A 23,772-nucleotide genomic window follows, 5' to 3' on the forward strand; every position below is an offset into this window, starting at 1 on the left:
CCAAAAGCCCTGAGAGATGCCAACTTTAATCTTTGGCATACTCTAGGAATCAGGACCTTTTCAGACCTATTTCATCAGAAGACCACTACACTGAAATCCTTTCAAGAGCTCTGCAAGGAATTCAATGTGCCAAGATCCCATTTTTTTAAATATCTACAAATTAGACATGTCATCTCCTCATTTACTTCCAAGAGGAGGTTTAGAACTCAGTTGAATGAAGTTGAAACCCTTCTTGTCACAGCACAATCCATTAAAGGCAAAATATCCTATATCTATAGACTCCTTTCTGAGAAAGGAGGATCCTCCTTTACTCCTTTGAAAATAATGTGGGAAAAGGACCTTGGTCTGACTATCAGTGATGAGTTATGGGCGGAGGTTTGCGACAGGGTATACTGCTCCTCTACTAATGTAAAAATGAAAGAATCTAATTACAAATTTTTGTACATTTTATTACACTCCCCTGAGACTCCATAAAATGAAAACAGACATTTCTCCTAACTGTAATAGATGTACCTCTGAAAGTGGAACCTATATGCATGTATTTTGGAGCTGTAGAGAGATTGCCAGATTTTGGCAATCTATACATACTGCTGCACAGAAAATACTAGATGTACAGTTTGATATGACCCCGTGTCTCTATCTTCTTAATGCCCAGCAGGACTTTGTTCTTGATCCTGACAGAGAAAATTTGCTCATGACCATTACATACTTTGCTAAGAAATGTATTCTTCTATTGTGGGCCTCTAATACTTCTCCTACATTTAAAATGTGGATTGACCAGATTGTTGACTTTCTCCCTCTTGAAAAGCTCACTTATGACCTCCACAAGAGACAGCCCAAGTTTGATAGACTCTGGTCTCCACTACTCAACTATATTTCAAATTGGACAGAGTGAATGGGGGAATCAGGGAGATGAGCAGATGCGTGTTGTGTAAGGTGCTGTAAAATCTAAAAACTAATTATTGGCTCGTCATCTCAGCTAAGGCTGGAAATAGCTAATAAGAACCTTGATAGTACTGCTGCAAGTTCTATAATTTAATTTTTTTTATAATTATTATTTGTGTGTATGTGTATATATATATATATATATATATATATATATATATATATATATATATATATATACATACATACATAAAACTATTTTTTATTATTTTTATTTTTTTAAGTCACATCTGTGAATGTGGAATGTGTTTGGTTGGTTGATTGAAAACTTAATAAAACTTTAAATTGAAAAAAAAAGAAAAGTATCAAACAAACTGAGGATATACAGTGCCTTTGGAAAGTATTCAGACCCCTTTACCTTTTCCACATTTTGTAAGGTTACAGCCTTATTCTAAAATGGATTAAATCGCCCCCCCCCCCCATCAACCTATACACAATACCCCATAATGACAAAGCTAAAACAGTTTTTTATACATTTTTGCTAATTTATAAACATTTAATAAAGTATTCTTACCCTTTACTCGGTACTTTGTTGAAGCACCTTTTGGCAGCGATTACATTCTTGAGTCTTCTTGGGTATGACACTACAAGCTTGGCACACCTGTATCTGGGGAGTTTCTCCCGTTCTTCTCTGCAGATCCTCTCAAGCTCTGTCAGGTTGGATGGGTAGCGTTGCTGCACAGCAATTTTCAGGTCTCTCCTGAGATGTTTCGATCGGGTTCAAGTCTGGGCTCTGGTTGGGCCACTCAAGGACATTCAGAGACTTGTCCCGAAGCCACTCCTGCGTTGTTGGCTGTGTGCTTAGGGTTGTTGTCCTGTTGGGACTGGAGCAGGTTTTCATCAAGGATCTTTCTGTACTTTACGCCGTTCATCTTTCCCTCGATCCTGACTAGTCTTACAGTCCCTGCAGCTGAAAAACATCCCCACAGCATGATGCTTCCCCGTTGGATGGTACCAGGTTTCCTCCAGACGTGACGCTTGGCATTCAGGCCAAAGAGTTCAATCTTGGTTTCATCAGACCAGGGAATCTTGTTTCTCATGGTCGAAGTCCTTTAGATGCCTTTTTGGCAAACTCCAAGTGGGCTGTTGTGCCTTTTACTGCACAACAGTGCAGTGATTGGTGGAGTGCTGCAGAGATGCTTGTCCTTCTGCAAGGTTCTCCCATCTCCATAGAGGAACTCTGGAGCTCTATCAGAGTGACCATCGGGTTCTTGGTTACCTCCCTGACCAAGGCCCTTCTCCCCTGATTGCTCAGTTTGGCCAGGCAGACCGCTTTAGGAAGAGTCTTGGTGGTTCCAAACTTCTTCTGTTTGAGAATGATGGGGGCCACTGTGTTCTTGGTGACCTTCAATGCTGCAGACATTTTTTGGTCCCATTCCCGGATCTGTGCCTTGACACAATTCTATCTCGGAGCTCTATAGAGAATTCCACCGAACTCATGGCTTGGTTTTTGCTATAAACCTGTTTTCGCATTGTCATTATGGGATTTTGTGTGTAGATTGCTGATATTTTTTTATTTAATCCATTTTTAGATTGAGACTGTAATGTAACAATGTGGAAAAAGTCAAGGGTCTGAATACTTCCCGAAGGCACTGTATATACAAAGGTATGTGGACACCCCTTCAATGAGTGGATTTGGATATTTCAGCCATACCCGTTGCTGACAGGTGTATAAAATCGAGCACACAGCCATGCAATCTTCATAGACAAACATTGGCAGTAGACTGGCCTTAAGAGCCCAGTGACTTTCAACCTGGCACTGTCATAGGATGGCACTTTTCCAACAAGTCAGTTTGTCAAATTTCTTCCCTGCTAGAGCTGCCCCGGTCAACTGTAAGTGCTGTTACTTTGAAGTGGAAACGTTTAGGAGCAACAACGGCTCAGCCGCGAAATGGTAGGCCACACAAGCTCACAAAACGAGACCGCCGAGTGCTGAAGCACGTTAAAATCGTATCTCGGTTACAACACTCACTACTGACTTCCAAACTGCTTCTGGAAGCAACGTCAGCACAAGGACTATTCATCGGGAGCTTCATGAAATGGGTTTCAATGGCCGAGAAGCCGCACACAAGCCTAAGATCACCATGCGCAGTGCCACGCGTCACCTCTAGTGGTGTAATGCTTGCCGCCATTGGGCTCTGGAGCAGTGGAAATGCATTCACTGGAGTGATGAATCACACTCCCCCATGTGGCAGTCCGACGGACAAATCTGGGTTTGGCGGATGCCAGGAGAACGCTTCCTACTGAAATGCATAGTGTCGTGGCAATTTCCTGTATTACCAAATGAGGAGAGTTACAAATCACACACCAGTCAGAGTTATACTTAAATGTCATCTTTAATATGTGAGCTTTAAAATCGCCCTTTGACTCTCAGATCAATTCAGTGTCTATAATGAATTCTGAGAGTGCCTGCAAAATAATTTTACTTGAAAGGAATATCCCATAGCCAGATAGCATTAGCTATAAATTATTGTTCAGTTTGGTCTCTAAGACGAGGTTCTAATCTCGTTCCTGGTACTTCATAGAACCAAAACATTACCTCATCCAAGGCATAACTCAATTGTCAACTCTATATTCTCCCATCTCAAGTAAACCCCCTCTTCTCCCCACTCCTGGACAAGCTCACTGAGGGGAGTGACTTGCGCACAGACATTGTGGAGCCAAGAGATAATTGGTTCCCCCTTAATCACGCCATCCCTTCACATGGTTTAACAGATATTTGTGGCCTGCTGGAGGTCATTTTGCAGGGCTCTGGCAGTGCTCCTCCTTGCACAAAGGCGGAGGTAGCGGTCTTGCTGCTGGGTTGTTGCCCTCCTACGGCCTCCTTCACGTCTCCTGATGTACTGGCCTGTCTCGTGGTAGCGCCTCCATGCTCTGGACACTACGCTGACAGACACAGCAAACCTTCTTGCCACAGCTCGCATTGATGTGCCATCCTGGATGAGCTGCACTACCTGAGCCACTTGTCGGTTGTAGACTCCGTCTCATGCTACCACTAGAGTGAGAGCACCGCCAGCATTCAAAAGTGACCAAAACATCAGCCAGGAAGCATAGGAACTGAGAAGTGGTCTGTGGTCACCACCTGTAGAATCACTCCTTTATTGGGGGTGTCTTGCTTATTGCCTATAATTTCCACCTTTTGTCTATTCCATTTGCACAACAGCATGTGAAATTTATTGTCAATCAGTGTTGCTTCCTAAGTGGACAGTTTGATTTCACAGAAGTGTGATTGACTTGGAGTTACATTGTGTTGTTTAAGTGTTCCCTTTATTTTTTTGAGCAGTGTGTGTATATATATATAGGGGTATATGCAGCAGTTTGGGCTTCCTGGCTCGTTGCGAACTGTATGAAGACCATTTCTTCCTAACAAAGACCGTAATTAAATTAAATTAAATATATATATATTTGGAATAATGACAGTTTTAATAATACTGAATGAACAGTTTTATTTTAACTTAATATAATACGTCAATAAAATCAATTTGGTCTCAAATAAATAATGAAACATGTTCAATTTGGTTTAAATAATTCAAAAACAAAGTGTTGGGGAAGAAAGTAAAAGTGCAATATTTGCCATGTAAAAAAGCTAACGTTTAAGTTCCTTGCTCAGAACATGAGAACATATGAAAGCTGGTGGTTCCTTTTAACATGAGCCTTCAATATTCCCAGGTAAGAAGTTTTAGGTTGTATTTATTATAGGAATTCAAGGACTATTTCTCTCTATACCATTTGTATTTCATATACCTTTGACTATTTGATGTTCTTATAGGCACTATAGTATTGCCAGCCTAATCTCGGGAGGCTTGAAGCCATAAACAGCGCAATGCTTGAAGCACAGCAAAGAGCTGCTGGCAAATGCAGGAAAGTGCTGTTTGAATGAATGCTTATGAGCCTGCTGCTGCCTACCACCGCTCAGACTGCTCTATCAAATCATAGACTTAATTATAATAACACACAGAAATACGAGCCTTAGGTCATTAATATGGTCAAATCCGGAAATTATCATTTCGAAAACAAAGTTTATTCTTTCAGTGAAATACGGAACCGTTCTGTATTTTATCTAACGGGTGGCATCCCTAAGTATAAATATTGCTGTTGCATTGCACAACCTTAAATGTTATGTTATAATTATGTACAATTCTGGCGAATTTAATTACGGTCTTTGTTAGGAAGAAATGGTCTTCATACAGTTCGCAACGAGCCAGGAAGCCCAAACTGCTGCATATACCCTGACTCTGCTTGCAAAGAACGCAAGAGAAAAAAATTAATTCATGTTAGCAGGCAATATTAACTAAATATGCAGGTTTAAAAATATATACTTGTGTATTGATTTTAAAGAAAGGCATTGATGTTTATGGTTAGGTACACATTGGTGCAACGACAGTGCTTTTTCAAGGATGCACTTGTTAAATCATCACCCGTTTGGCTGTGATTTGAGGATAATTTACAGGCACCGCATCGATTATATGCAATGCAGGACAAGCTAGATAAACGAATAATATCATTAACCATGTGTAGTTAACTAGTGATTATGTTAAGATTGATTGTTTTTTATAAGGTAAGATTAATACTAGCTAGCAACTTACCATGGCTCCTTGCTGCACTCGCGTAACAGGTAGTCAGCCTGCCACGCAGTCTCTTCGTGGGGTGCAATGTGTTTAGTCGGTGTCCAAAAATGCAGATTACCGTTATGAAAACTTGAAATCGGCCCTAATCAATCGGCCATTTTGATTAATCGGTCGACCTCTAATCTCAACATCAACTGTTCAGAAGAGACTGCATGAATCAGGTTTTCATGGTCAAATTGCTGCAAAGAAACCACTACCAAAGGACACCAATAAGAAGAAGAGACTTGCTTGGGCCAAGAAACGGGAGCAATGGACATTAGACCGGTGGAAATCTGTCCTTTGGTCTGATGAGTTCAAATTTGAGATTTTTGGTTCCAACCGCGAGACGCAGGGTAGATGAACAGATGATCTCCATGTGTGGTTCCCACTGTGAAGAATGGAGGAGGAGGTGTTATGGTGTGGGGATGCTTTACTGGTGACTCTCTGATGTTATTTAGAATTCAAGGCACAGTTAACCAGGATGGCTACCATAGCATTCTGCAGCGATACACCATCCCATCTGGTTTGGGACTATCATTTGTTTTTCAACTGGACAATTACCCAAAACATACCTCCAAGCTGTGTCAGGGGTATTTGACCAAGAAGGAGAGTGATGGAGTGCTGCATCAGATGACCTGGCCCCCACAATCATCTGACCTCCACCCATTTGAGATGGTTTGGAACCGCAGAGTGAAGGAAAAGCAGCCAACAAGTGCTCAGCATATGTGGGAACTCCTTCAAGATTGTTGGAAAAGCATTCCAGGTGAAGCTGGTTGATTGTGCAAAGTTGTCATCAAGGCAAAGGGTGAATACTTAGAAGAATCTCAAATATATTTTGATTTAAACAAATAACTAATTGGTTACTACATGATTCTACATGTCATTTCATAGTTTTGATGTCTCCCCTATTATTCTACAATACAGAAAATAGTACAAATAAAGAAAAACCCTTGAATGAATAGGTGTCCGAACTTTTGACTGGTACTGTACAATAATGCAAAGTACTCACTTTCAGTCACGCACAACATGGAAAGGAAAAGTTGTCCACCACAAGCATTCGCCAACAAAAATAAGAAAGACTGGAGGGAGAAACTGCTGCTTAAATAGTAAAAGGTTCTAATTAGGGATATTAGTCGCTTAGCCGCCCAAAATACATTTGACCGGTCATGCTCATCACTCTATAAGTGAATTTGCATTATTTCGTTCAATTAAATTGGTGCCAGAATTGAACAAATCTCGTCACTCATAAAACAGGAACAGAGTCTTGGTTGACCGAAATTATTATTTAGTCGAAAATAGTAATGTACAGTGACTTTAAAGTAGAAAGTACCTTTCGTACCTCAACTAATGGCGGTCTCTAGTCAGTGATCCACGAGCAAGCCAGAGCGGAGACTCGTTGCTAAGCAACTCCGAAGCAGGCTGCAGGGAGCAGCAATGAAAGAGGAGCAGCACGAAGCAGCTAAGAACAGCTGTGCCAGCAACCAAAGTTTCACAGCATTTCTCTCCAGTTCTACTGTTCATATCTACTTTTTTAGATTGTCCAGAAGCCAAAGGCACAATCCTAGTCATATTAACAACCCATCTAATTTGTTGCATATTTACGTTTTCCCTCTTTCTAAGTTTCTAACGGAGACGTTCATCACTCTGTCACATGAAACGGCTCTCATCAGGTGCATCTTTTAGAACAGTGTTTTCCCACATTGTAATTTAGGAAATGTTTGTAAATGATGTATTACATTCTCTGCTTCATTACAATAGTTGCATGTTTAATAATATGAGAGGATAGGCTTGCTATAGTCACTTTTTTTTAAAGCTAATAATGAAAACAATTCAGTTACTTCCATGCATAGTATTTTCGGGTTAAAGTATTTTTAAGCCTTGATACAATTGAGACATGGATTGTGTATGTGTGCCATTCAGAGGGTGAATGGGCAAGAAAAAATATTTTAAGTGCTTTTGAATGGGGTATGTTGGTAGGTGCCAGGCGCACTGGTTTGAGTGTGTCAAGAATTGCAATGCTGCTAGGCTTTTCACGCTCGATCGATTCCGGTGTGTATCAAGAATGGTCCACCACTCAAAGGACATCCAGCCAACTTGACACAACTGTGGGAAACATTGGAATCCACATGGGCCAGCATCCCTGTGGAATGTTTCGAAACCTTGTAGTGTCCATGCCCCTGATGACTGCCACGGTTGGCAGTCATCAGCTATCCTTTAGCTCGAAAAGCTATCGCCAGTTTTGTACAACGCGACTCAGGCCAGAGCATACCAGAACTATTTTCTCTCCATATCCCTGGATTTCTACCGCAAGCTCTGGACATTTACACCTGGATCTTGCAGCTAGCTAGCTGCTATCCGAGTGACTATTGGCTAACGTCGGTCCTGGAGCAAACATCAATTATTCCGGAGCTAGCCAGCTGAAGAGTTCCATCAGCCACTCCTGGGCTACAATCACCTATCCGAACCTGTTTTACTGCCAATGCGGAGCCCCCACCGGGCCTTCATGACTGGACTACCGACGTTATCTGCCCGAGGGAGCTATCCAACTGGCACCTCCGTCGCGACGTAACCTGAACGCCCATCTGCGGCCCGCTATTCGTTAGCGGTCTTATCGGCTGTTATCTGAATAGGTCTATCGGACAATTTTCTTGGGCCACTATAACTATTTAGCCAATTGGATTGGTCCCCTCTACCACACGGAACCCCACTAATCTACCAACGGAAACGCACGAGGTGGCTAAAAACAGACCTCCATCCTCTGCCAGCTTGCTACCCATGGCCCGGCTAGCTGTCTGAATTGCCGTGACCCCAACCAACCTCACTACTCACTGGACCCTTATGATCACTCGGCTAAGCATGCCTCTCCTTAATGTCAATATGCCTTGTCCATTGCTGTTCTGGTTAGTGTTTATTGGCTTATTTCACTGTAGAGCCTCTAGCCCTGCTCATTATACCTTATCCAACCTTTCAGTTCCACCACCCACACATGCGATGACATCACCTGGTTTCAATGATGTTTCTAGAGACAATATCTCTCTCATCACTCAATACCTAGGTTTACCTCCACTGTATTCACATCCTACCATACCTTTGTCTGTACATTATACCTTGAAGCTATTTTATCGTCCCTAGAAACCTGCTCCTTTTACTCTCTGTTCCGGATGTCCTAGATGACCAATTCTCATAGCTTTAAGCCGTACCCTTATCCTACTTCTCTTCTGTTCCTCTGGTGATGTAGAGGTGAATCCAGGCCCTGCAGTGCCTAGCTCCACACCTATTCCCCAGGCGCTTTCTTTTGACGACTTCTGTAATCGTAATAGCCTTGGTTTCATGCATGTTAACATTAGAAGCCTCCTCCCTAAGTTTGTTTTATTCACTGCTTTAGCACACTCTGCCAACCCGGAAGTCCTAGCCGTGTCTGAATCCTGGCTTAGGAAGACCACCAAAAACTCTGAAATCTCCATCCCTAACTACAACATTTTCAGACAAGATAGAACGGCCAAGGGGGCGGTGTTGCAATCTACTGCAGAGATAGCCTGCAGGGTTCTGAACTACTATCCAGGTCTGTACCCAAACAATTTGAACTTCTACTTTTAAAAATCCACCTCTCTAAAAACAAGTCTCTCACCGTTGCCGCCTGCTATAGACCACCCTCTGTCCCCAGCTGTGCTCTGGACACCATATATGAACTGATTGCCCCCCCATCTATCTTCAGAGCTCGTGCTGCTAGGTGACCTACACTGGGACATGCTTAACACCCCGGCCATCCTATAATCTAAGCTTGATGCCTTCAATCTCACACAAATTATCAATGAACCTACCAGGTACCGCCCCAAAGTTGTAAACACGGGCACCCTCTCATAGATATCATCCTAACCAACTTGCCCTCTAAATACACCTCTGCTGTTTTCAACATAGATCTCAGCGATCACTGCCTCATTGCCTGCATCCATAATGGGTCAGCGGTCAAACGACCTCGACTCATCAATCAATCAATCAAGTTTATTTTATATAGCCCTTCGTACATCAGCTAATATCTCGAAGTGCTGTACAGAAACCCAGCCTAAAACCCCAAACAGCAAGCAATGCAGGTGTAGTAGCACGGTTGCTAGGAAAAACTCCCTAGAAAGCCCAAAACCTAGGAAGAAACCTAGAGAGGAACCAGGCTATGAGGGGTGGCCAGTCCTCTTCTGGCTGTGCCGGGTGGAGATTATAACAGAACTATGCCAAGATGTTCAAAATGTTCATAAGTGACAAGCATGGTCAAATAATAATCATGAATAATTTTCAGTTGGCTTTTCATAGCCGATCATTAAGAGTTGAAAACAGCAGGTCTGGGACAGGTAGGGGTTCCGTAACCGCAGGCAGAACAGTTGAAACTGGAATAGCAGCAAGGCCAGGCGGACTGGGGACAGCAAGGAGTCATCATGCCCGGTAGTCCTGACGTATGGTCCTAGGGCTCAGGTCCTCCGAGAGAGAGAGAGAGAAAGAGAAAATTAGAGAGAGCCAAGATTTTCAAAATGTTCATAAATGACAAGCATGGTCAAATAATAATCAGGAATAAAAGTCAGTTGGCTTTTCATAGCCGATCATTAAGAGTTGAAAGCAGCTGGTCTGGGACAGGTAGTGGTTCCATAACCGCAGGCAGAGCAGTTGAAACTGGAACAGCAGCAAGGCCAGGTGGACTGGGGACAGCAAGGAGTCATCATGCCCGGTTTGCCGTGACGTATGGTCCTAGGGCTCAGGTTCTCAGAGAGAGAGAAAGAACGAGAGAATTAGAGAGAGCATACTTAAATTCACACAGGGCACTGGATAAGACAGGAGAAGTACTCCAGGTATAACCAACTGACCCTAGCCCCCTGACACAAACTACTGCAGCATAAATACTGGAGGCTGAGACAGGAGCGGTCAGGAGACACTGTGGCCCCATCCGAAGATACCCCCGGACAGGGCCAAACAGGAAGGAAAAACCCCACCCACTTTGCCAAAGCACAGCCCCCGCACCACTAGAGGGATACCTTCAACCACCAACTTACAATCCTGAGACAAGGCCGAGTATAGCCCACAAAGATCTCCACCACAGCACAAACCAAGGGGGGGCGCCAACCCAGACAGGAAGATCACGTCAGTAACTCAACCCACTCAAGTGACGCACCCCTCCCAGGGACGGCATGAAAGAGCACCAGTAAGCCAGTGACTCAGCCCCTGTAATAGCGTTAGAGGCAGGGAATCCCAGTGGAGAGAGGGGAACCGGCCAGGCAGAGACAGCAAGGGTGGTTCGTTGCTCCAGAGCCTTTCCGTTCATCACTGTCAAATGCTCCCTGAAACACTTCAGTGAGCAGGCCTTTCTAATCGACCTGGTCGGGTATCCTGGATGGATATTGACCTCATCCCGTCAGTAGAGGATGCCTGTTTTTTTTTGTTTTTTTTTAAATGCCTTCCTCGCCATCTTAAATAAGCATGCCCCATTCAAGACATTTAGAACCATGAACAGATATAGCCCTTGGTTCTCTCCAGACCTGACTGCCCTTAACCAACACAAAAACATCCTGTGGCGTTCTGCATTAGCATCGAACAGCCCCCGTGATATGCAACTTTTCAGGGGAGTTAGAAACCAATATACAATGGCAGTTAGAAAAGCCAAGGCTAGCTTTTTCAAGCAGAAATTTGCTTCCTGCAACACAATCTCCAAAAAGTTCTGGGACACTGTAAAGTCCATGGAGAATAAGAACACATCCTCCCAGCTGCCCACTGCACTGAGGATAGGAAACTCTGTCACCACCGATAAATCCACTATAATTGAGAATTTCATTTTTCTACGGCTGGCCATGCTTTCCACCTGGCTACCCCTACCCCGGTCAACAGCACTGCACCCCCCACAGCAACTCGCCCAAGCCTTCCCTATTTCTCCTTCTCCCAAATCCAGTCAGCTGATGTTCTGAAACAGCTACAAAATCTGGACCCCTACAAATCAGCCGGGCTAGACAATCTGGACCCTTTCTAAAATGATCTGCTGAAATTGTTGCAACCCCTATTACTAGCCTGTTCAACCTCTCTTTTGTGTCATCTGAGATTCCCAAAGATTGGAAAGCAGCTGTGGTCATCCCCCTCTTCAAAGGGGGGGGGGGGCACTCTTGACCCAAACTTCTACAGACCTATATCTATCCTACCCTGCCTTTCTAAGGTCTTCGAAAGCCAAGTCAACAAACAGATTACCGAGCATTTTGAATCCCACCGCACCTTCTCCGCTATGCAATCTGGATTCAGAACTGGTCATGGGTGCACCTCAGCCACGCTCAAGGTCCTAAACGATATCTTAACTGCCATCGATAAGAAACAATACTGTGCAGCCGTATTCATTGACCTGGCCAAGGCTTTCGACTCTGTCAATCACCACATCCTGATCGGCAGACTCGATAGCCTTAGTTTCTCAAATGATTGCCTCGCCTGGTTCACCAACTACTTCTCTGATAGAGTTCAGTGTGTCAAATCGGAAGGCCTGTTGTCCGGGCCTCTGGCAGTCTCTATGTGGGTGCCACAGGGTTCAATTCTTGGGCCTACTCTCTTCTCTGTATACATCAATGATGTCACTCTTGCTGCTGGTGAGTCTCTGATCCACCTCTTCGCAGACGACACCATTCTGTATACTTCTGGCCCTTCTTTGGACACTGTGTTAACAACCCTCCAGACGAGCTTCAATGCCATACAACACTCCTTCCGTGGCCTCCAACTGCTCTTAAATACAAGTAAAACTAAATGTATGCTCTTCAACCGATCGCTGCCTGTACCTGCCTTCCTGTCCAACATCACTACTCTGGACGGTTCTGACTTAGAATATATGGACAACTACAAATACATAGGTGTCTGGTTAGACTGTAAACTCTCCTTCCAGACTCACATCAAACATCTCCAATCCAAAGTTCAATCTAGAATTGGCTTCCTATTTCGCAACAAAGCATCCTTCACTAATGCTGCCAAACATACACTCGTAAAACTGACCATCCTACCGATCCTCGACTTCGGCGATGTCATTTACAAAATAGCCTCCAATACCCTACTCAATAAATTGGATCACAGTGCCATCTGTTTTGTCACCAAAGCCCCATATACTACCCACCACTGCGACCTGTACGCTCTCGTTGGCTGGCCCTCACTTCATACTCGTCGCCAAACCCACTGGCTCCAGGTCATCTACAAGACCCAGCTAGGTAAAGTCCCCCCTTATCTCAGCTCGCTGGTCACCATAGCAGCACCCACCTGTAGCACGCGCTCCAGCAGGTATATCTCTCTGGTCACCCCCAAAGCCAATTCCTCCTTTGGCCGCCTCTCCTTCCAGTTCTCTGCTGCCAATGACTGGAACGAACTACAAAAATCTCTAAATCTGAAACTGGAAACACTTATCTCCCTCACTAGCTTTAAGCACCAGCTGTCAGAGCAGCTCACAGATTACTGCACTTTGTACATAGCCCATCTATAATTTAGCCCAAACTACCTCTTCCCCTACTGTATTTATTTATTCAATTATTTTGCTCCTTTGCACCCCATTATTTCTACTTTGCACATTCTTCCACTCCAAATCTACCATTCCAGTGTTTTACTTGCCATATTGTATTTACTTCGCCACCATGGCCTTTTTTTGCCTTTACCTCCCTTATCTCACCTCATTTGCTCACATTGTATATAGACTTTGTATTTTTTTATTTTTTTAACTCCATGTGTAACTCTGTTGTAGTATGTGTCGAACTGCTTTGCTTTATCTTGGCCAGGTCACAATTGTAAATAAGAACTTGTTCTCAACTTGCCTGCCTGGTTAAATAAAGGTTAAATAAATAAATAAAAATTAAATTGAGGCTGTTCTGAGGGCAAAATGGGGTGCAACTCAATATTAGTAAGGTGTTCCTAATGTTTTGTACACTATGTGTACTGTGCCTTCAAAACATATTCACACCCTTAGATTTTTTCCCACATGTTACGTTACAGCCTGATATTAAAGTTGATTTAAATATATATTTTTTGTCACTGGCCTACACACAATACCCCATAATGTCAATGTGGATTTATGTAAAAAAAAATATATATATAAAAAATGTATTCATAATTAATAATTAAAAATGAAAGGCTGAAATGTCTTGACACAATACATATTCAACCCTTTTGTTATGGCAAGCATAAATAAGTTCAGGGGTAAAACATTTCTTAACAAGTGACGTAATATGTTACATGGACTCACTCTGTGTGCAATAATAGTGTTTAACATGATTTTTGAATGACAACCTTGTCTCTGTCCCCCACACATACAATTATCTGTAAGGTCCCTCAGTTGAGCAGTGAACACTGATTCAACCACAGAGGGAGAATATCCAATGCCTTGCAAAGACAGGCACCTATTGGTAGATAAAAATACAAAAATCAGACATTGAATATCCCTTTGATCATGGTGCAGTTATTAATTACATTTTGGATGGTGTACCAATACACCCATACACAAACATACAGGCGTCCTTACTAACTCAGTTGCCAGAGAGGAAGGAAAAAGCTCAAGGAGTTCACCACGAGGCCAATGGTGACTTTAAAACAGTTAGAGTTGATAGCTGTGACAGTAGAAAACTGAGGATGGATCAACAACGTTGTAGTTACTCCACAATACTAACCTAATTGACAGAGTAAAAAGAACAAAGCCTGTACTGAATAAAAATATTCCAAAACATGCATCCTGTTTCCAACAAGACACTAAAGTAATACTGCAAAAAAATGTGGCAAAGCAATTTACTTTTTGTCCTGACTACAAAATGTTATGTTTGGGGCAAATCCAATACAACATTACTGAGAACCACTCTCCATATTTTCAAACATAGTGGTGGCTGCATCATGTTATGGGTATGCTTGTAATTGTTAAGACCTACGGAGTTTTTCCGGATTAAAAAAAGAAACGGAATGGAGCTAAGCACAGGCAAAATCCTAGAGAAAAGCCTGGTTCAGTCTGCTTTCCACCAGACACTGGGAGATGATTTCAACTTTGAGCAAGACGACAACCTAAAACACAAGGACAAATCTACACGAGTTGCTTTCCAAGAAGACGGTGAATGTTCCTGAGTGGCCGAGTTACAGTTGACTTAAATCTACTTCTAAAATTATGGCAAGACCTGAAAATGGTTGTCTAGCAACGACCAAAAACTAATTTGATAGAGCTTGAATATTTTTTTAAAGAATAATGGGGAAATGTTGCACAGGTGTAAAAAGCTCTTAGACTTACCAAGAAAGCCTCACAGCTGTAATCACTGCCAAAGGAGCATCTACAAAATGTTGACTCGGGTGTGATTACTTATGTAAAATAGATTTTCTGTATTTCATTTTCAATAAATTTTGCTAACTTTTCTAAAAACATGTTTTCACTTTGTCATTAAAGGGTATTGTGTGTAGATGGGTGAGGGAAAAATAATACACTTTGAATTCAGCCTGTAACACAACAAAAGGTAGAATAAATCAAGGGGTATGAATACTTTCTGAAGGAACTGTATTATGAAAGAAAAGACTATATGAAGTTTCAATAGATTTCAAGAGACATTGTTTTCCTGTGTTGGGCGTTCAAAACAGTGCTGGTTTCCCCTCCTTTGTCAGGATGCTCTACAGAAGCTGTCCGAGATGCTGAGCTTGAGTGCCACTGTGGCCCGCCAGGATGCCATCATCCCTTCTAAGCACCGCAACACTACTGCTGTACTGGGCTGCCTGGCTGAGAAACTGGCTGGTAAGTGTGGATGTAACCTGATCTCCTTCATTCTCTTACACACACACACGTTTGTTTTACTATCCATGAAGGCACAATTGATTCCCATTCAAAATCCTATTTTTCTTAACCTAACCTTACCTAACCCTAATTGTAACTTTAAACCCTTAAGCCTAAAAAAATATTTTTCCTTGTGGGGACTGGCGAAATGTCCCCACTTGTTTTACTAAACTTGATGACTTCTGGTCCCCACAAGAATGGTAAACCCCAGACACACATACACACACACACACTCTTGAACTCACATAATCAACAGTGAAAAATTAAAATGCTCTCAAGTGCCACAGGTTATTTGACCCTAGTTCCCCAACCAGTATTTGGCATACCAAACGGTCATTGTGAACTGAAAGAGCTGATCCTGCAGGTTTGAGTTGTATGCTTGTCATGACACGGCCTAAATGCTCTGCCTTTGCTCTGACAGTTCTGCTGAGCCTGCAGCACTGGGCTGGGGAGAGGGTGGCCAGGGTGAGACAACTCAGTCTGTCTGACATACCCAACAGAGGTTGCCTCTACTATTCAATGTCTGTTTGTTTACACCCCAAACTTTGAATTACACTTTGTCTTTCTCTGGAAGCGTTGTGTTACTGTTTTTCTTTGTATTATTATTTTTTAACTCGGTATCGTTGGGAAGGGCTCGTAAGCAAGCATTTCACGGTAAAGCCTACACCCATTGTATTCGGCGCATGTGAAACATATTATATATAATAATTTTTGTTGGGGGGTGCAATCCTGTGCCTTTACTGTGGCCCTTAGCGTTGTTCCTTCACCTAACGCCCACTCCACATGTCTCAGGTCCAGCCAGCATTGGACTCCTGAGCCCTGGAACACTGGGGTACCTGCTGGAGAGCCTGGTGAGACCACAACAAACATGTAGAACCACACAAATGCTGTTGCGCTGTCAATAGTCATATACTTGGGTTACATGTCATTTTTCTGTAGAATGAGGCCTTGTCTAATTTATCTGAACATCTCTGTTCCCAGAGTTCTGAGGCCCATCCTACTGTAATGCTCTTTGCCCTCATAGCCTTGGAGAAGTTCTCACAGACCAGTAAGTTTGTCCCCTTATCCTGCACATCCTTCTGAAGGTTGCTATGCTATCCCATTGGCCACAAAACGGACTAGTAACTGTTATATTTCCCTGTTGCAGGTGAGAACAAGCTAACAGTGTCTGAGTCGTGTATAAGTGACCGACTGGGGGTTCTGGAATCGTGGGCTGACCACACAGACTACCTGAAGCGCCAGGTCGGCTTCTGTTCCCAATGGAGCCTGGATAACCTCTGTGAGTAGTAGGCTACATCATGTTAGGGAGGACAGTTCTCATCCACTGACTGTTAATATTCCCTCTATCCTGTCTCCTCAGTCCTGAAAGATGGCCGTCAGTTCACCTACGAGAAGGTGAACTTGAGCAACATCAACGCCATGCTGAACAGCAACGACGTCAGCGAGTATCTCAAGATCTCTCCCAGTGGACTGGAGGTGAGGGGGCATCTCTCTGTAACACGCCTGACAGAGCAGTATGACTAGAATGATCCCTGTTGCGCACACAATAAATGATTATACTTTGTTTGTCATGCTAAATGCCAGTATTACACTGATCAGTATCATCTTGTTCCATAGAGATAATGGATCTGCCCTTTTCTCCCCTCTCCCAAGGCGCGCTGCGACGCGTCCTCCTTTGAGAGTGTCCGCTGTACCTTCTGTGTGGACTCAGGCGTGTGGTACTATGAGGTCACAGTGGTCACCTCCGGGGTCATGCAGATTGGCTGGGCCACCAAGGACAGCAAGTTCCTTAACCATGTACGTGCTTACATGCTGTACTGATACACACAGCAAGCAGTGTTTATTTCTGCTAGAGACTGAATGCCATAATGTGTGTTTTTCAGGAGGGTTATGGGATAGGAGATGATGAATACTCATGTGCATATGATGGCTGCAGGCAGCTAATCTGGTACAACGCTCGCAGTAAACCACACTCCCACCCCTGCTGGAAAGAGGGTAAGTGCATCCCAAACTCCATACAGTTTCATGTTGTAGCTCAGAGGCAGGCTGTAATGGGGAGATGTCTGTCAACACCTCGGCTTACACACATTTGTTACCGAACTACTGTCTCTTACAAGCATATGCTTAAGCCTTACACTTTCTTTGATCTGTAGGAGATGCCATAGGTTTCCTACTGGACCTCAGTAAGAAGCAGATGCTTTTCTACCTGAATGGACATCAGCTCCCCTCAGAGAAGCAGGTGTTTTCCTCTGCAACGTGAGTATACACACCCTGCTCCTGCTTGCTCTATTTTCTGGCCATAATTCAAATGCACCCCACACAAGTATTGACATACTGTACATTTCAGTAACTCAATGCTACGTCCAATATCCTCATTAGTCTTCCTACTTCCTTTCTTTTTCCAGGTCTGGCTTCTTTGCAGCAGCAAGTTTCATGTCCTACCAACAATGTGAGTTTAACTTTGGGGCGAAGCCCTTCCGCCATCCCCCGTCTGTCAAGTTCAGCACCTTCAATGACTTTGCCTCACTGGCGTCTGATGAGAAGATTATCCTTCCCAGGTAAGTCTGAGCTAATGTAGCCTTGGGCAAAATGGTTAGGCTTGAAATGATCACTCTAGTTGAACAGGACAACTGCACATTATGTGAACTCCCATGTACCATTTAGTGACTGTTTGTGCTTGTGTGTGTTTCTCAGACACCGGCGCCTGGCCCTGCTCAAGCAGGTGAGCATCAGAGACAACTGCTGCACCCTCTGCTGTGACCAGATGGCCGATACAGAGCTGAGACCCTGCGGACACAGGTACAACAACTTCCCTATCTGTTTCACCCCTTGTACCTGTATTGAGTATCTATCCATTTGCCTGTGTGTTACGGCTCCTTACGTGGTCTCTGTGTGTGTTTGTATCCTTAGTGGGATGTGTATGGAGTGTGCCTTACAGCTGGAGACGTGCCCGTTGTGTCGCCAGGACATCCTGACCCGTGTCAGACTCATCTCACACGTGTCCTGACACATCACCTTCAAACCAGGACATGAACGCTCCTCCCCTCCTCCTATCACCTTTATCCCAGTAATCAACCCGACCAATAGGACTGTGAGGCTGTGCCAGGGTTCCTGATCGGACCCTGGGCCTAATGTGAGGAGGGAGTGATGGGACCTGACAGAGCTCCAGGAGAGATACAGTGTTGGGGATAGTGTAGGGAGAATAGGACAAGGAGTGGTAACCTTTTCTTCTGCTGCACTCCATGGCGCGTTCTCTCTGTGAGGAGATGGGGCCCCACATCCCATCTGGGAGCAAAAAAGTGCTTGAAGACTGAGGGGGCAGTGGGAGGAAGACAATTAGAGACATTACCAGGCAGCAGCATTTCCAGAATCACCCCATCAATCTTAATGTCATAAACTCAGTGTCTGCACATGGATCTGCCTAATGTTCCCTCCCTTAGCCTCTGGTCAATGTGTCCTGTGTATCTCTGCTCAGAGGTTTTACATGTATCTGTGATTCTCTTGTTTTATTCTGACTAAACGTAAAGGCACAACAACGAAGAGACAGCCTTGGTTGGCTCAGTTGGCTGTGACAATGATGTTAAGGCCCTGCTCGATCATACAATACTAACTGAGCACAGATTTGTGTACCTCTCTCTACTTGAACCATTTCTGGGTTGATTGAGTAACCATGCTGTTATAAATGAGATTGAATTTTTTTTTAAATAACTGTTATTCAAAATACTATTATATTTATCTACAATTCAAACAAAATGTAATGAAATTGGGGTTATTGAAATCACAGCTAATCACATTTTATTTACGGGGTTATATGAAGTGGTTGTGGAAAATCAGAAGGTACTACATCTCGATCAATACTAATGACTGCATTTGGCCACAGTGTGTATATATGGAGGACCAGTTGTCTCCAGTTCATTCCTGACAATGAGTTAGTCATGGAAGAAATTACGAGTTAAAAGTTCAATTGTATCTGTCTTTAATGGAGTAGCCCCAGGGGTCACAAAGATGTGATTTACTGAATAATCATTGTTTTCTGGGTTATGATAATTGTAATAAATGTATTGTGTTGCTTGTCAATGATGCCAATTTTATTGACAAGATTTAGCAGGCTAGCTACATCACTATTAAACGCATCATCAGCCAGAATGTATGATGTGTATGCCATGCCGCATTATCATGGGACGGAAAGAGAAATAAATGTAGTCCATGATTGCAATAAAGGACCTATTAACGCACTTAAACATTGAACGTTAATTTCAGTTCACACGATGTTGAGAGCCTGACCGTACCGTACTCAACTGTATTTCCGGAACTAATTAGCTGGGATCCGTTTCCTCAAGGGACTTAATTTTCTGAAGGGAGCGTTTATTTCGTTGCCTTGGTAATTTGGTGCCTTGGAAGCGATTACCGAAAATCAGACAAACCTATACGTTAGCTAGCTAAGTAGATTTACAATGGACGTGAAAGAGCGAAGTAAGTAACTTGACAAATTGTAAATCATAAAAATAAAGTCGGATGGGAATGATTGCTATCTATTGCTGAGCTTGTTAGCCTTTAGTGTGGTAACTTGTTTGCATGCTAATTTAATATTAGCTTCCATTAGGCTAGCTAGCTAATGTGTTGACATGTTATCTCATTGAGATCGTTTGTAATTTCTAATTCTTTGCCATATCTAATGTTATTGTGCAATGACTTATTTTTTAGATCTGCTGGGTGATGGAAAGAACATCGTTGAAATGATGGACTTAGAGGAAGAGAATTTTGCTGTTTCAAAGTATGTGTGTCTGAGGAAGAAGTGAGTGAGGTAACTAGGTTAGAAGATAATGATGGTTTATGTTGTTTGGTTGCTGACTACGGTATGTTTTAACCTCCCTAGCTCATCAGATGCTGATGCTGCCTTTGATGCTGTCATTGGGAGTATTGAAGACATCATCATGGGTAAATTGCAGTCTTAGACATGTTTCAATGTGTAAAGGTTAAATGAATTGCTAATGTTACTAAATTTCCACCTTAGAGGACGACTTCCAGCACCTGCAACAGAGCTTCATGGAGAAACACTATCTGGAGTTTGATGACTCAGAGGAGAACAAACTCACCTACATACCCATCTTCAACGAATATGTAAAGCAGTGTTTATGTTAATCTGCCTCCCTTATTTGAACTAACTCATGTACTGTAAGAGCGTTTTTTTTTTCTGAAAGTATGTCTCGATCATACATATTGTTTACTTCAACCTCAGATTGAGAAACTTGAGAAACGCCTCGAGCAGCAGCTGATGGAGAGGATTCCCTGTTTCAACATGAGCACATTTAACCATTTACTCAAGTAAGTACATTTCCCTTCAGGAGTAACTTTACATGCTGCCACTAGGTGGCACATTGCCCCTTGTAAACCAAGTACACCTCACTGCAGAGTGCAACATGTATTCAGTTTTTTTTCAACTCTTAATGATCAGCTATGAAAAGCCAACTGAAAATTATTCATGATTATTATTTGACCATGCTTGTCACTTATGAACATTTTTGAACATCTTGGCATAGTTCTGTTATAATCTCCACCCGGCACAGCCAGAAGAGGACTGGCCACCCCTCATAGCCTGGTTCCTCTCTAGGTTTCTTCCTAGGTTTTGGCCTTTCTAGGGAGTTTTTCCTAGCCACCGTGCTTCTACACCTGCATTCTAGCTGTTTGGGGTTTTAGGCTGGATTTCTGTACAGCACTTCGAGATATTATCTGATGTACGAAGGGCTATATAAAATAAAATTGATTGATTGATGTATTGGTTCTCGTTTCACAAAACATTTTTTTTGTTTCAGGCAGCACAAAGATGAGGTGTCAGGAGACATCTTCGACATGTTGCTTTCTTTTACAGATTTTATGGCCTTCAAGGAAATGTTAATTGACTACAGAGCAGTGAGTAACAACCCAGAATGTTTCCGATTTAGATTTTTTGATTTTAGGATCTGCACTAATCATTTGTTAGAGAGGATTGTCTCTATGTTGTTGTGTGTCAGAAACATAGAGATAGGTGGAGGACTCTAGTGCCCAAAAGCCAGTTTAGTATGGGCAGTGCCATTGAGTACTTGAACCATTTTGAAGTAATCAACTGTGTGGGACTTCCCAAGGTTTAAGGAATGATCACATAATTCCATCCAGGTCATCAGGAGGGATCAGCCAATAAATTATACTTGTGAGGAAACATTCCATAACTGCAGGTGGCAGTAAATTGCCAACCTTGGCTTTATACCTGTTCAAACAAAACACATCAAGGTGCCAGTGTGCACCCTTTCAGTTTCTTTGCCAACTCATAGAAGTAGTAGAAAAATAAAATTGACTACCTCAAAATGGAGATGGCATCAATGGTGCTGCCTGTGCTCTCATAGACGCCATGATGTGATGTCTATGCTCAGCACCTATACCTTCTGTCTTCAGGAGAGGGAGGGCCGAGGGCTGGACCTCAGTGATGGCCTAGTCGTGAGGTCTCTCAGCTCTGCAACCTCTAAACCCATCACCTCCAGAACAACAGAACTGAAATAACCAGTTAAGAATCATCCCCAAACCTACAAACATACACATTCATTTCAAATAATGTAGTGCTGCTGGTGACAGAACATAAGTGTTCATGTCTTGCCCATGCTCACCTTTTGTATTTGAACTGTTGCAGGTTTGCAATGGGAATGGTATCAGTATATTTGACATCTAGCCATTCTCTGGTGAAGATGGACACTTTTGTCCTCATGGCACAAGGTTTTTTTATTGAATTAATTACTTTGAGTTTTGTGTCTGATTTTTACATCCGTACACATATGTCTGAAGTTTCTAAAACAAACAGTATTTTTATTACGTCATGCACTCAGTGAATGTCACCGGTTTGTGCATATTTGCTTATGTCCCATTGTCTGTAAATAAGGGTTTCAAATAAAGACATTCAGTCATTCTGTAAAATCACATTCTACTTTATTTTAAAAAAGTGTACTGGTGTGGATAAACCACAGCGCACACAACATATGATTCTCTTGGTCTTCAGAATGAAAAACATTTCTGAATGCCTGTTCTACACAGACCATTGGGATGCATGTGTATCTACAAGTATTACAATATAAATAGTGTATCATTCATGACACTTTCCTAGAGTATATGATCATAGTGGTTATGTATGGGAGCATGTACAGTATGTGAGTCATGAGTGAGTGTACTGATAGATGTGCAGTGCTGGGGTTGCCATAGCAACATACTCAGGAATGGGCTGCAAAATGCTTCTGGTGTTCCTTCCAGTCATAATCTTGACATCTCAAAAATCTATTGATGTCTAGCTTTTTAAAAACAGTTATTTGATGAGCAGGCTCGGTATCTCCTCTTGTCACGGTCTTGTCACGGTTCACACTGTACAAGTCTCTGTGTATGAAGAGGGTTTCTCAGGATAAGTAGTAGAGTAGTCCTATGCAGCACCAGAGTTGCAGACTGCATAACCTCCATTCGACTTCCAGGCCATGTTGTAAAAGAAGGCGCTGGCTCCGTATATGTCGGTACAATGCAGAAAAAACGGAACAAGTGACAAACGCATAGTACGACCAAATCAGACATGAGAGCAGAATGTTATCATAAAATACATGCCTGCATTCATTATTTCTCGATTGTCAGTTAACTGATATTGTTGATTTCTTAACTGGCAATGTCGAGGATAGGCAGGTGGGTTGTCAGTACTTGTCATATCTGTATGGGCTTTAGCCAGCTCATTTTCCAATTGTTGTCATGCCATACATGCTACATATTGATAATGTCTGACTCCTGACCTACATCTATGATGTTTGTGAAAATCTCTGGCCAAATAATATTAATGGTAGGATGGGAATATTTATTGTCTTGACTCTAGAGTCACCGGGCTACTGATTTCCTGGGTTGTAAAAGGCAGGAGATGCATGTCTTTAAACACGCTTTAATCTCCTATGCATGGTGAAACTGTTCATAAACTCTGTTAGACACATTAACAGCCCTATGTCTTTGTGCAACAGGGCCAATGTTATGGTGACTAGCTTGTTCCTCCCAGGAAGATCAAGGGCTTGACATATGCCTTATTGTAAATAGCAAACACAGCCACAGACACGTAAAAAGGCACACAGACAGGCTTGCTGACTTCATAGTTGGTTTACCTAGTTCTAATCAGTTGATAAGTGACAGAAACGCATGAGAAGGCCTTGTTTAGACAAGCACTCCCCTTACAGAGGGCTATATAGACTGAGTCTGAATACATTCCAATCAATACTTGCTATTTTTTCATTGTCAAGCAGAAAACCTTTCACAGGAAGTGCGGATATCCACATTCTATACAGTTATTGGTAGAATGAATAGAAAACAAAGAAGTTTGTTTCTGGCCCTCCTACTACTTGATCTTTTTTCCACTAATTGGTCTTTTGACCAATCACATCAGATCTTTTAATG

General features: G+C 42.7%; 2 protein-coding genes across 5 annotated transcripts in view; both read left to right on the forward strand.

Annotated features, from left to right (window-relative positions):
• Nucleotides 1–19,571, forward strand: part of rspry1 (ring finger and SPRY domain containing 1) — a 35,598-nt gene extending 16,027 nt beyond the window's left edge. Inside the window, exons 5-15 of the mRNA XM_055934298.1 lie at nucleotides 15,171–15,297; nucleotides 16,129–16,187; nucleotides 16,318–16,384; nucleotides 16,484–16,615; nucleotides 16,697–16,812; nucleotides 16,990–17,133; nucleotides 17,220–17,331; nucleotides 17,490–17,592; nucleotides 17,742–17,894; nucleotides 18,031–18,135; nucleotides 18,247–19,571. Coding sequence (XP_055790273.1) covers nucleotides 15,171–15,297; nucleotides 16,129–16,187; nucleotides 16,318–16,384; nucleotides 16,484–16,615; nucleotides 16,697–16,812; nucleotides 16,990–17,133; nucleotides 17,220–17,331; nucleotides 17,490–17,592; nucleotides 17,742–17,894; nucleotides 18,031–18,135; nucleotides 18,247–18,343 — 1,215 coding nt within the window. The 3' untranslated portion in view covers nucleotides 18,344–19,571. The remainder of the gene's footprint in view (nucleotides 1–15,170; nucleotides 15,298–16,128; nucleotides 16,188–16,317; nucleotides 16,385–16,483; nucleotides 16,616–16,696; nucleotides 16,813–16,989; nucleotides 17,134–17,219; nucleotides 17,332–17,489; nucleotides 17,593–17,741; nucleotides 17,895–18,030; nucleotides 18,136–18,246) is intronic.
• A 98-nt stretch (nucleotides 19,572–19,669) lies between these two features.
• On the forward strand, nucleotides 19,670–22,281 carry LOC129862532 (ADP-ribosylation factor-like protein 2-binding protein). Of its 4 annotated transcripts, none has more exons than XM_055934301.1 (8): nucleotides 19,670–19,809; nucleotides 20,041–20,131; nucleotides 20,213–20,274; nucleotides 20,351–20,457; nucleotides 20,576–20,661; nucleotides 21,150–21,246; nucleotides 21,766–21,873; nucleotides 21,998–22,281. In XM_055934301.1, the coding sequence occupies exons 1-7, from the start codon at nucleotides 19,791–19,793 to the stop codon at nucleotides 21,868–21,870; spliced, it is 567 nt and encodes a 188-aa protein (XP_055790276.1). In that variant the 5' UTR covers nucleotides 19,670–19,790; the 3' UTR covers nucleotides 21,871–21,873; nucleotides 21,998–22,281. The 4 variants fall into 4 exon arrangements, with proteins under 4 accessions (XP_055790276.1, XP_055790277.1, XP_055790274.1 ...); XM_055934302.1 differs by having other exon boundaries at nucleotides 20,041–20,110; XM_055934299.1 differs by lacking the exons at nucleotides 21,766–21,873; nucleotides 21,998–22,281 and having other exon boundaries at nucleotides 21,150–21,757.
• Nucleotides 22,282–23,772: the final 1,491 nt, after the last annotated feature.

Source organism: Salvelinus fontinalis, chromosome 9 (genome assembly GCF_029448725.1).
Source record: "Salvelinus fontinalis isolate EN_2023a chromosome 9, ASM2944872v1, whole genome shotgun sequence".
In the NCBI taxonomy this organism is placed as follows: Eukaryota; Metazoa; Chordata; class Actinopteri; order Salmoniformes; family Salmonidae; genus Salvelinus; species Salvelinus fontinalis.